The sequence below is a fragment of the Dama dama genome, chromosome 29 (genome assembly GCF_033118175.1).
Source record: "Dama dama isolate Ldn47 chromosome 29, ASM3311817v1, whole genome shotgun sequence".
NCBI classification, from domain to species: domain Eukaryota; kingdom Metazoa; phylum Chordata; class Mammalia; order Artiodactyla; family Cervidae; genus Dama; species Dama dama.
The window spans coordinates 22,730,983-22,743,462 of record NC_083709.1 but is presented as its reverse complement, the minus strand read 5'-3'; the positions used below and the strand labels follow the sequence as shown (position 1 = coordinate 22,743,462).

Below are 12,480 nucleotides of genomic sequence, written 5' to 3'. Positions count from 1 at the left end.
TATGGCAGAAACTATCACAACACTGTAAAGCAATTTTCCTCCAATTAAAAAATAAGCTAAAGATATTTAAATTGCCAGTAAAATATAGTGGAAAAATCCTTAACAAAGTTAAATACCATACTAGAAATCTTCACTTAGTGGAAAGGGAAGGCGTTAAAGAAGAACTGGGGCTTCTCTGGTGACTCAGACAGTAAATAAACTATTTGCAATGAGGGAGACCCAGGTTTGATCCCTGGGTCGGGACGATTCCTTGAAGAAGGGAATAGCTACTCACTCCCGTATTCTTGGAGGGCTTCATGGACAGAGGAGTCTGGCAATCTACAGTCCATGGGCTCACAAAGAGTTGGACATGACTATGCAACTAACATTTAAGGAAGAACAGAAAAGGATAAACATTAGGCATTTGGAAAGTAAAACTAAAATGGCAGACATAACTCCAACATCAATGAGATTATTGAATGTGAGTGGTTTAAACAGTGCAGGCAAAATGTAGAATCTGTCAGAGAGGATTAAAAACAAGATATATCTCTATGTTGCCTACTGGAGCAGACTTCAAATGCAATGCTACAAATTGGCTGAAATTAAAAGAATGGGAAAAGAGACATGCAAACAGCAAACACATGGAAGCTAAAGCTGTTATGCTAATACATGACAAAACAGACTTTAAAACCGAAATGTTATTAGAGATTAGGGATTCATTTCTAAATGATATAATATATCTAAAAGATTATAAATATACATTTTCCTAACAACAACTCAGAATGTAAAAAGCAAAAATTGGTATCACTAAAGGGAGAAATAATTCAACTCAATCATAATATCAGAGACTTCAATACTTTTCTTTAAATAATGGATATAAAAAACAATTAGACATTAAAATAGAAAACAGAAGACTTTAAGAACATCATAAAAACAACTAGATCTAACAATCACCCACAGAATATTATACTTGACAGCAGCAGACTACACATTCTTCTTAAGATCACAGAAAATATTCTATATAACAGGTGATATATTATTTCAATTAAATTTAAATTGAAATGATGCAAGTTTGTTTTCTGAACATTATTAAGTGAAATTAGAAATCAGTAACAGTAGAAAAATTTGAATTTGCAAATATGTAGAAATTAAAAAAACTTCTAAATAACTAATAAGTTAAAGATATAAATCATAAAAAATAAAAATACATCCAGGTGAAAAAATTAATATATAATATACACAAATTTATTGGATTAACCTAAGATAGTGCTTTGTGGCTCTGATTGCTTATATTAAAAAAACAAACAAAAAAAAACCCAAAAAAATCCTCAAATCAATAACCTAACTTTGTAAGTTAAGAAATTAGAAAACAAAACTAAACTAAATTTAAAGCCATAAAAGGGAAGTAATCATAAATACTAAAGTGGAAATGAAGCAAATTGAGGATACCAAAACACTAGGGAAAATCAAGAAAATAAAAACTGATCATTTGTAGTATCAACAAGAGTGACATAATTTTAGCTAGATAGATTAAGGAAAAGAGAGAGGAAAAAAAAAAGACTCAAGTGACTGAAACAATAGAAATTATTATTGACCTTTCAGAAATAAAAATGATTATATGAAACTACTTTGAGTAATTATATGCCAACAAATTAAATAATTTGAATGAAACAGGTTGTTGTTCAGACACCAAGTTCTGTCCAACTCTTTATGACCCCACGGACTGCAGCACACCAGGGCTTCAAGAGCAGGAGGTAGAACTCTGGACATGGCTCTTTTTTTAAGGATGAGTTTTGAAATCTACATGCTAGCCTTCTGCTTATCTATTTTACCAAACTGATTGCAGGACCTGAAATATTGTAATGAGTTTGAAGAATTGAGTCTTTCATTGGGCAGCAAATTTGGGAGACTATCAACAGCCTAGGCCCCAGATAATAACTGAAGTTCCTTTAGTAAAGAACATAATAACTCACAAAGAGTGAATAGAGTGCAAAGAGAAAACATAACAGAGAAAAGTAAAACTGATTTTAAAGATATAAGCAGATTTGAAAGAAAGAAAACCTCAGAGACATAATCAGGAAGCTACAGTCAAACTAATTAGACTATTGAGGTTGGGCGCAAATAATCAATCAAAATTTTAATGTGAAAATAGAATTAGACATCATAACTCAGAAATTCTCAAATTAAAGATAGATAAGTTTCAATCACCTGACTGGATGATGACTGCCTTGATCCCTTCCGTCTCAGAAAACTGATTTAGTTATTAACCAAATATGATCATAACTGTGTAGGTATTTACAGCCTTACTCCAAAGAAGTGCTTAGCATTACAAGGCAAGGAAAAATAATTTAACCTATCTCTATCTATCTATCTATGTACTTACCTACCTACCTACTTATATAAAATTAAGGACATTTAATGTTTGGAATATGGTGAACTGCAGTCATATTTTGGCCTATTTGGAATATCAAAGGACAAAGAAAGAACCCCAAATTTGATACCTGTAAAATATCTTATCCTGTCTTTCCTAGACACATTCAGCAAGCTAAATCGTATCTGTATTACCCTGCACTGCCCACCTATTCTAGAAACCACAAATATAGGGCAATAAAGCCTAAACATTTATAGTGTAAATGATCAAATAGCTTTGCATCTATTAACTAACTGAACTTTAACCTATCAGGTTGAAACAAATATTATCTCTATTATATAATTGAGGCAACTGAAGAACACCAACAAAGTAAGTTTCCTAAAATCATACAACCCCAGCTTGTAAATGATGGAGACAGGATGAAAATTCGTTCATCTGGCCCCAGGGCCTCCTCTCTCAAATACTATACAGTTTACCCTGATAATCTGAAATCCAGGAAAATCAGGACTTTTTGTTGTTGCTGTTATAAAAACCAAAATAAAGAATCATTTGAGGAAACAAGTGATCAAGAGCTTAAAATATTAAAGATAGATAAAAGATTAAAATATTTCTATGTAAGTGGCAACAAGGAAGTCATAGGTGAGATAATAAAGTTGGGTAATTGAGTATGAGAAGGAGGGCATTTTGATTTAAATGAGTCCTCCTGATAAAAAGAAGACACAGGCAAAGACACAGAGAAAGACAAATAGAAAGCTCAAGGGCATGATGAGTAGGGTACTGATGGCTGACATTCTTATAGTCATTAAACAATAGATGCAGAAATGACTAATAGATTAAAGCTTATCTTTGATCCCCACCACTGTGTGCATAGATCTTCTTGATGACTAAGCCCACTGATAAAGTGTTCTCTTGTTTAACACAAATCATTTAGCTGTGGCTCTCAGAGACAACTTCCTCCATACAATTTTTTCAGTTCCCCGTGTGGCTCTACTTCTGCAATTGCATTTGATGATTCTCATAGAATCATAGGTTGTTGACACATTTAAACTTCCAATTCTACATGTACAGATCTTCCCATAGCTTTGAAGCTTTGAAGTTCTAATTCCCAACTTAAATAATTTATTTCATAACTCACAATAGAGTCTGCTACCATGATAAAATATTTATATACTAGGTATCCTCCTATACCTCACAAAGCAAGTAAATAATATTTCAACATTGAGTGTGATGTAGGTGTTTTGTACATATAACTTAAAACACTAAGAATATTTCCATATCTAATGTGCTGAGTGTCTTTTAAGAAATGATAATTTAAACAAATGAATTTTATTCTTTTTTTGAGATAACCATATGTTTTTTAACTGTTTTCTCTTTGTAATAGGTTTTGAATAATAAAGCTTATATTCTTAGAATAAATCAGATATATTTATTGTAACAATTCAATTTGCTAAAGTTTTGTTCATGAGTCTTTGAATCTACGTTCATGGGGTTTATTTTCCTTTAACTTTTCTATAAGTGTAATATTCTCTAGTTAGTATTAGAGTTACACTGGTTTTAAATCTTAACTAATATTGGTATTATATCTTCTTTTAGTGTTTGTAGTTTTTATGAATGGGAGACTTTTAAACTAAAAATTCAACAGGCAAGAGATTAACCATACTTTTTTATTTCTTTTTCTCAGTTTTGGCAAGCTAAAACTTACCAAAGTTTTATTACTTAAAGAAATAAATCTATTTTTTTCTGGATTTTCATGTTTTGACATAAATTTCTTTATTATCTTTTTTAATGTGGGGAGGGCTTGAAAATAATGATAAACACCCATGTGCAAGCTTTTGCACGGATATAACATTTTCAAGTTCTTTGGGTAAATATCAAACAATTACTGGATTATATGAAAATAGCTTGTTTAGTCTTATTAGAAACTGCAAACTGTCTTCCAAAAGTGGCTGTACATTTTTGCATCCCCTCTAGGAATCAATGAGAACTCCAGTTGCTCAACAACCTCACTGAGGTCCACAACTCCGCTAATCTCCGCTGTGTCTCGGGGTCCCACCTGATGACCCAGGAGTTTCCTCGTGGCCTCTGGTAACTCATTGGTGCTTACCTCCCCGTCACCATTGGTGCCAAACCCTCGGAAGGCATCTCGCAGGTCCTTTACTCCAATCATATCTACTGTCTCCGCCAGTTTAGGTCCCATTAGCTCCACAAAGTCACCAAAATCTACGTGGTTACCCGGGTTAATATTGATCTGTTGAGACAGCTCAATGAGCTCCATCTCGGTGGGCATGTAGCCCATGGTGCGCATGCAGTTACCCAGGTCCCGGCAGGTGATGTAGCCATCTTCGTCCTTGTCAAATTCTCTGATGGCCTCCCTGAGCTCTTCAATCTCCTCTGGCTGCAGAGATCTGTCAGGCTGCCTGTTCTCCGCGAAGCCGTTACGCAGAAAGATGAAGGCTGGGCCCAGCAGGTTGTGTATGACCGCGCAGTTCTGGGCCAGCATCAGGAGGGGCCTGGGAAGCTCGCCGCTGGCTGCCAGCCCCTCTTCACTCGTCTGCACCACTGTGTAGCTAGTCTCCTCTTGGCACACCTTCCTTGAGAGATAGACCAGTGGAGGCTTGACACAGTTGCCTATCCTAAGCTGAGGCAGCCCCTTTCAGGATCCCGGGGGCCATGAGACCCGAGTCCCAGTCCGCGCCAACCTCTGCCTGCGCGGTTCTTCCTCCAGGAATGGCTGAGCCGTCTCTCCTGCGTGGGTGCCCTCTTACTCTTCTGCCTGCTCCAGCTCCCTGATTTTTTCTTTCTTTTTTTTTTTTTGGTGGACTGTGTGTGTGTTTCATTTTCTGGACACTTTCTTAAGGAGATGAAGGCAGGAGGGGGGAGTACAGGCACAGAGAAAATCGCCTGGAGAGCTGATGGCGGAGGGCAGCTGAGCTGGAGAAGGTGGCAGGATCATCTTCCCAGCTGTATGCATCTTTTAGAGGTATGTGTCTTTCAGAAATATTTTCTCCTAGTATATGTCATGGCTTCTAATTCTCTTCACATTGTCTTTTACTGGGTAGCTTTATTTTATTTTTTTTAATTTTAATGACGTCTAGCATAGCTACTATTTCTTTCATGATCATACCTTTGCTATTAAATATATAAAGCCATCACTATAACTAGGGTCATCTAGGTTAACTCCTTTGTTATCTTTTAGTTTTGTGCTTTACATTTAGGTGTGTAATACATTTTTAGTTTAGTTTTTCTTTTTTTGTAAGGGTGTAAGGTCTCTGTCATATTTTCTTGTTTGTTTGCATCTGGCTATCCAGGTTTTGTTTTTTGTTTTTGTTTTGTTTTTCACACATTTTGATGTATCTTTCTGCTATCAACATATATATTTTTTCTTACATTTTGTTTCACCACAATCTTGATTACTGAGATAATCCAAGATTGAACTTGAATCCTTGAAAATGCTTGTATACTAATAGTGCACATATATTCCAAAATTATAGCTATATAGGGTCAATAAAATTGTATAAAATATATATTTAGGAACTTATTTTGCTTTTGTTTCAAATGAGGGATGACTAGAGGTTTTCCCACCAAATGCATCAAAAGATGTAAAACTGGTAGAGATTTTGATCAAGCAAATTATATCAAGTCAAAGAATAATTGCTCTCAAGATTTATGTCTAATTGTGGCTCATTTATTAGGATACAGTTATCTAGGAGACAGCTATTACCTAAATAGCTGGGTATTCTTTAGCGTGAAAGCATGTTCTCAGAAAAGATATGAGATATTCCTATGTGCATAGATGTAAAGACTATCAATGAACATGTCCTATAGAGCAGTATCCCCAGTCAACTATGAGATTTATCTTACAAATTAAACATGCTTCTCTAGTGGATTAATACCATCAATTTTTTGCTATTAAAACTAGTCCTTGGAACAAAATTCTTCATTGAAATATGGTCTTGGTTACTGATTAAAATATGGAAATTATGTGTACAAGACCCCTAGAAATGGTAGAACTTCCGTATTCCCTATCTTTTTCTTTTAGGGCAGTCGGTTATTTAAAGGTAAAGGGAAAATAATGGCATGACTTACTACAGAATTAGTGCAACATAGTGAAGCACCTACAGAACCTTGGAAGCAAAGGAGCATATAACTTGTCAGCTAAGACTTGCACCATAAGCTTAAATAGTCTGCATCCTCAATTAATCTTTGAGTATAAGGAGAGAAAAAATGAATAATTAAATATGAGCTATTAATTTTAAAAATAAAGTAAAAATAAAAGCTACCTATTTACTTAATTTTATTAGATGTAGGCTATATAACACTGACAGTATTATCTCTGATCTCAAGGCAATTATAAACTCACTATCAGTCTATTGCCAGTTACAGAGAAAGTATAAAATAAAATGAAAATGTAATCCTCCATATCTATTTTTATTTAGAAAATGGAGCCCAGAAATAGAGTCACATGCTATTAGCTACAAAATCCAGAGGAATAAGTCTGATATTTTATTGATCCGTTATGCATAAGGTGATTTATCTTCTATTCAAAGACATCTTGGGCAGTTTTTATTCTGCTGAAACTGAATGCAATAAATAAAAAGGTAGTGACTTTTTATTAGAATTGATAATACAAGTGAATATTATTTATGAGTGCAAGTGGACACATTAAAATGCCAAATAACAATCATATTTCAGGATATATTTGGTTATTTACAAGTATAAAATGTGTGATTATATTATTTTTAACAAAGCTTAAGTAGGACAACTTTTTGTAAAAGAATGACTATTGCAATATTCATTATAATTATGAAGTGTTATTAGCAATGGACTTAGCACATTTTATGTGTTTATATTTGGTCTCAGCACAACAGAGAGATGTGGGCTACAGTCTATGGGGTCACAGTCAGTCACAACTGAGCATGCACATATGCATAAGACATAGTTGTAAGCACATTTAAAATATTTCATAATAATAATTAAATATTGTAAGTGTATAATTCATTGAGCTTATCTTGATTTTATATTTTAACAGACATATAAGAAATGCTGATTTAAAGTTGTGTTATATTTCCTATACTTTTGTTACTGTATTTTATCAGCCAGAAGCACTAATATTGTAGGATGTCTATTTATAATACAAATTGTTTTCAAATAGTTAAACTGGAGAGATCAATCAAGATGGCAGAGAAAAAGAACATGAAACTCACCTCACTTCATGAACACATCAAAAATACATCCATATGTGGAAAAATCCTCACTGAACACTACCTGGAAACCGGCAGAAAGACTTGTACAACCAAGGCTTTAAGCAAAGACAGACACAGAGTCCGGTAAAGAGAAAACAAACCATCAGGTTGGGATCTGTGTCCCCAGGAAGGAGACTCAGAGGGGAAGAGAGCTTACAGAAGCAGCAATTCGCCCTGTGGAGTGAGTGCTTCGACTGACATACTGAATGCTTACAAAGTGAAGATGAACCTGCTTGATTGGTTGGAGGGCTGGTAGGAGTGACAAGAGGGCTATGGAAATCCCAGACACTCTCCTGAGAAGCACATACATGCTGACTTGCACCCAAGGCCATGTGGAGGTGGGAGATTGAGGACTGCTCCAGGGGCTGCCTCGATTTCCATGACCATCAATCCCATGACCCAGCCTACACAAGCAAACACTCCAACCTTATTTACGCCATGTCACACTGGATCTAGGGCTGCCACAATGAGTGAGAGAGTAGGATCGTGGGCCAGAGGGGCAGACCTGGGTGGGTCTTGGTGGCCACTGCTGGTACTTACTTAGGCAGCACAACAGAAGGAGCCCGGGATAATGATGGTGTCTAGTCCTCCACGGTCCATACTCAGATACGTGTAAAGAGTCAATATGGGCCTTGCCTGCCCTGCGGTCTGGGGCGACAGAGGCTGGTGGCAGTAGTCAGTTGAGGCATAAAGTGATTTGGACCCAAGGTTAATTCTGAGCAGGTTGAGAGCAACACCTGCTGTCACCTAGAAAGGTAGTGCATCAGAAGGAACTCAGACTTCTACCTGCAGCCAATCCACTGCAGGTCATGTCCCAGCATGATCCAATAGCCTTAACAGGACCTTCTAGCTTCAGCATTCTCCCCTGTGGGGAAAAGGTCCTGGTGTTAAGAGAGGAGAAAGTTAAGCACTGAAAACTGAGGCAGCTCATAGCTGACCCTGTGTTTCTGGTCCAAAAACATGGGCTCAGGTCCCAACTGCAGCACACCAGTCCTCCTTGTTCATCACCAACTACTGGAATTTACCCAAACTCATGTTCATTGAGTCAGTGATGTCATTCAACCATCTCGTCCTCTGTCGTCCCCTTCTCCCACCTACAATCTTTCCCAGCATCAGGATCTTTTCAAATGAGTCAGTTCTTCACATCAGGTGGCCAAAGTATTGGAGTTTCAGCTTCAGCCTCAGTCCTTCCAATGAATATTAAGGACTGATTTCCTTTAGGATGGACCAGTTGGATCTCCATGCAGTCCAAGGGACTCTCAAGAGTCTTCTCCAACACCACAGTTCAAAAGCATCAATTCTCCGGTGCTCAGCTTTCTTTATAGTTCAACTCTCACATCCATGCATGACTACTGGAAAAAACCATAGCCTTGACTAGACAGACTTTTGTTGGCAAAATAATGTCTCTGATTTTTAATATGCTGTCTAGGGTGGCCATAACTTTTCTTCCAAGGAGTAAGCATGTAAACATCTTTTAATTTCATGGCTGCATTCACTATCTGCAGTGATTCTGGAGCCTCAAAAGATAAAGTCTCTCACTGCTTCTACTGTTTCCCCATCTATTTGCCATGAAGTGATAGGACCAGGTGCCATGACCCTAGTTTTCTGAACGTTGAGCTTTAAGCCAACTTTTCCCCTTTCATCAGGAGGCTCTTTCACTTTAATCAAGAGGCTCTTTAGTTCTTCTTCATTTCCTGCCATAAGGGTGGTGTCATCTGCCTATCTGAGGTTATTGATATTTCTCCCAGCAATCTTGATTCCAGCTTATGCTTCATCGAGTCCAGCATTTCTCATGGTGTACTTTGCATGAATGTTAAATAAGCAGGGTGACAATATACAGCCTTCACATACTCCTTTCCCAATTTGGAATCAGTCTGTTCCATTTCCAGTTCTAACTGTTGTCTCCTGACCTGCGTACAGATTTCTCAAGAGGCAGGTCAGGTGGTCTGGTATTCCCACATTTTTAAGAACTTTCCAAAGTTTATTGTGACCCACACAGTCAAAGGCTTTGGCACAGTCAATAAAGCAGAAGTAGATGTTTTTCTGTCTCTGTTGCTTTTTCGATAATCCAACAGAAGTTGGCAATTTTTTCTCTGGTTCCTCTGCCTTTTATAAAACCAGCTTGAACATCTGGAAGTTCATGGTTCATGTACTGTTGAAGCCTTGCTTGGAGAATTTTGAGCATTACCTTACTAGCATGTGAGATGAGTGCAATTGTGCAGTAGTTTGAGAATTCTTTGGCACTGCCTTTCTTTGGGACTGGAATGAAAACAGACCTTTTCAAGTTCTGTCGCCACTGCTGAGTTTTCCAAATTACTGGCATTTTGAGTGCAGCACTTTCACATCATGATCTTATAGGATTTGAAATAGCCCAACTAGAATTCCATCACCTTCACTAGCTTTTTTCATAAGTGATGTTTCCTAAGTCACACTTGACTTCACATTCTAGGATTTCTGGCTCCATGTGAGTGATCACATGGATCATGGTTATCTGGGTCGTGAAGATATTTTTGTTCAGTTCTTCTGTGTATTCCTGCCACCTCTTCTTAATATCTTCTGCTTATGTTAGGTCCATATTATTTCTGTCCTTTATTGAGCCCATCTTTGCATGAAATGTTCCCTTGGTATCTATAATTTTCCTAAAGAGATCTCTAGTCTTTCCCATTCTATTGTTTTCCTCTATTTCTTTGCATTGGTCACCGAGGAGAGCTTTCTCATCTCTCCTTGCTATTCTTTGGAACTCTGCATTCAAATGGGAATATCTTTCCTTTTCTCCTTTGCCTTTCATGTCTCTTCTTTTCACAGCTATTTGTAAGGCCTCCTCAAACAGCCATTTGGCTTTTTGTGCATTTCTTTTTCTTAGGGTGGTCTTAATCCCTGTCTCCTGTACAATGTCATGAACCTCCATCCATAGTTCATCAGGCACTCTATCAGATGTAATCCCTTGAATCTATTTGTTACTTATACTGTAAAATCATAACGGGTTTGATTTAGGTCATACCTGAATAGTAGTAGTTTTCCCTTTTCTTCAATTTAAGTCTGAATCTGGCAATAAGGAGTTCATTATCTGAGCCACAGTCAGCTCCTGGTCTTGTTTTTGCTGACTGTATAGAGCTGCTCCATTTTTGGCTGCAAAGAATATAATAAGTCTGATTTTGGTATTGACCATCTGGTGATGTCCATGTGTAGAGTCTTCTTTTGTAGAGGATGTTTGCTCTTGGTGAAACTCTATTAGCCTTTGCCCTGCTTCATTCTGTACTCCAAGGCCAAATTTGCCTGTTATTCCAGGTGTTTCTTGATTTCCTACTTTTGCATTCCAGTCCTCTATAATGAAAAGGACATCTTTTATGGGTGTTAGTTCTAGAAGATCTTGCAGGTCTTCATAGAACTGTTCAACTTCAGCTTCTTCAGCATTAGTGGTCGGGGCATAGACTTGGATTACTGTGATAATGAATGGTTTGCCTTGGAAATGAACAGAGATCATTCTGTACTGTTTGAGATTGCATCCAAGTACTGCATTTCAGACTCTTGGTGACTATGAGGGCTACTTCATTTCTTCTGAGGAATTCTTGCCCACAGTAGTAGATACAATGGTCATCTGAGTTAAATTCACCCATTCCAGTCCATTTTAGTTTGCTTATCCCTAAAATGTCAATGTTCACTCTTGTTATCTCTTGTTTGACTACTTCCAATTTGCCTTGATTTATGGACATAACATTCCAGGTTCCTATGCAGTATTGCTCTTTACAGCATTGGACTTGCTTCTATCACCAGTCCCATCCACAACTGGGTGTTGCTGTTGCTTTGGCTCCATCTCTTCATTCTTTCAGAGTTGTTTCTCCACTGATGTCCAGTAACATATTGGGTCCCTACCAACCTGGGGAGTTCATCTTTCAGTGTCCTACTTTTTGCCTTTTCATACTGTTCATGGGGTTCTCAAGACACAAATACTGAAGTGGTTTGCCATTCCCTTTTCCAGTGGACCACATTTTGTCAGAACTCTCCATATATATATATGTGTGTGTGTGTGTGTGTGTGTGTGTGTGTATACACACACACCAAAACATAAACAGACTCAGATTTTGTAACAAACTAGTAGTCAGCAGTGGGTCAAGGAAGGAGACGGGGCAAGACAGGGGTATAGGACTAAGTAATACACATTACTACATATAAAATAGATAAGTCATAGTATATTGTGCAGAATACAAGAAGTATAACCATTACCTTGTAATAAATTGAAATGGAATATAATCTATAAAAATCTTGTTCACTATGTGGTACAACTGAAACACAAAATATTGTAAGTCAGCTATGTGTGTGCATGCTAAGTTGGCTCAGTTGCAATCGATTCTTTGTGACCCCATGGACTGTAGCCCACTAGGCTCCTCTGTCCATGGGATTCTCCAGGCAAGAGTACTGGATTGGGTTGTCATGCCCTCCCCTCCCCCAGAGGATCTTCCTGACCCAGGTATCAAACCCAAGTCTCTTTTGTCTCCTATATATCCTGCATTGGCAGATGGGTTCTTTACCACTAATGAATGCCACCTGGGAAGCCCCAACTCAACTACACTTCTGTAAAAATTAAAAAAATAAATCAATCAGTCCCATATATTTCTGAATACAGTAAGACATAGTTCTGTAGCCAAGTTTCACATGCTTATACAGACCACGGGATTATATTTAATTACAGTTGTAATAATCTTACATGACAACATTGCTAGTTTAACTTTTCTAGCTACATTGTTTCCCAAAATTAAAAATATATATATATATATATATATATGTAAATATATCTTCACATCCAACATAAATACATAAAAGAATGCATGATATATCAATTTTAATACCATGGAAAATATTTTCTTTGTTTTCCTTTCAGGTTGGAAC

General features: G+C 37.1%; 1 protein-coding gene across 1 annotated transcript in view; it reads right to left on the bottom strand.

Moving 5' to 3' along the window:
• Window positions 1-4,265: 4,265 nt before the first annotated feature.
• Window positions 4,266-12,480, bottom strand: part of LOC133048458 (calcium-binding protein 1-like) — a 46,556-nt gene continuing 38,341 nt past the window's right edge. Inside the window, exons 4-5 of the mRNA XM_061132119.1 lie at window positions 8,230-8,340; window positions 4,266-5,000 (exon numbers count right to left, since the gene is read on the bottom strand). Of these exons, the coding sequence (XP_060988102.1) occupies window positions 4,266-5,000; window positions 8,230-8,340 (846 nt within the window). The remainder of the gene's footprint in view (window positions 5,001-8,229; window positions 8,341-12,480) is intronic.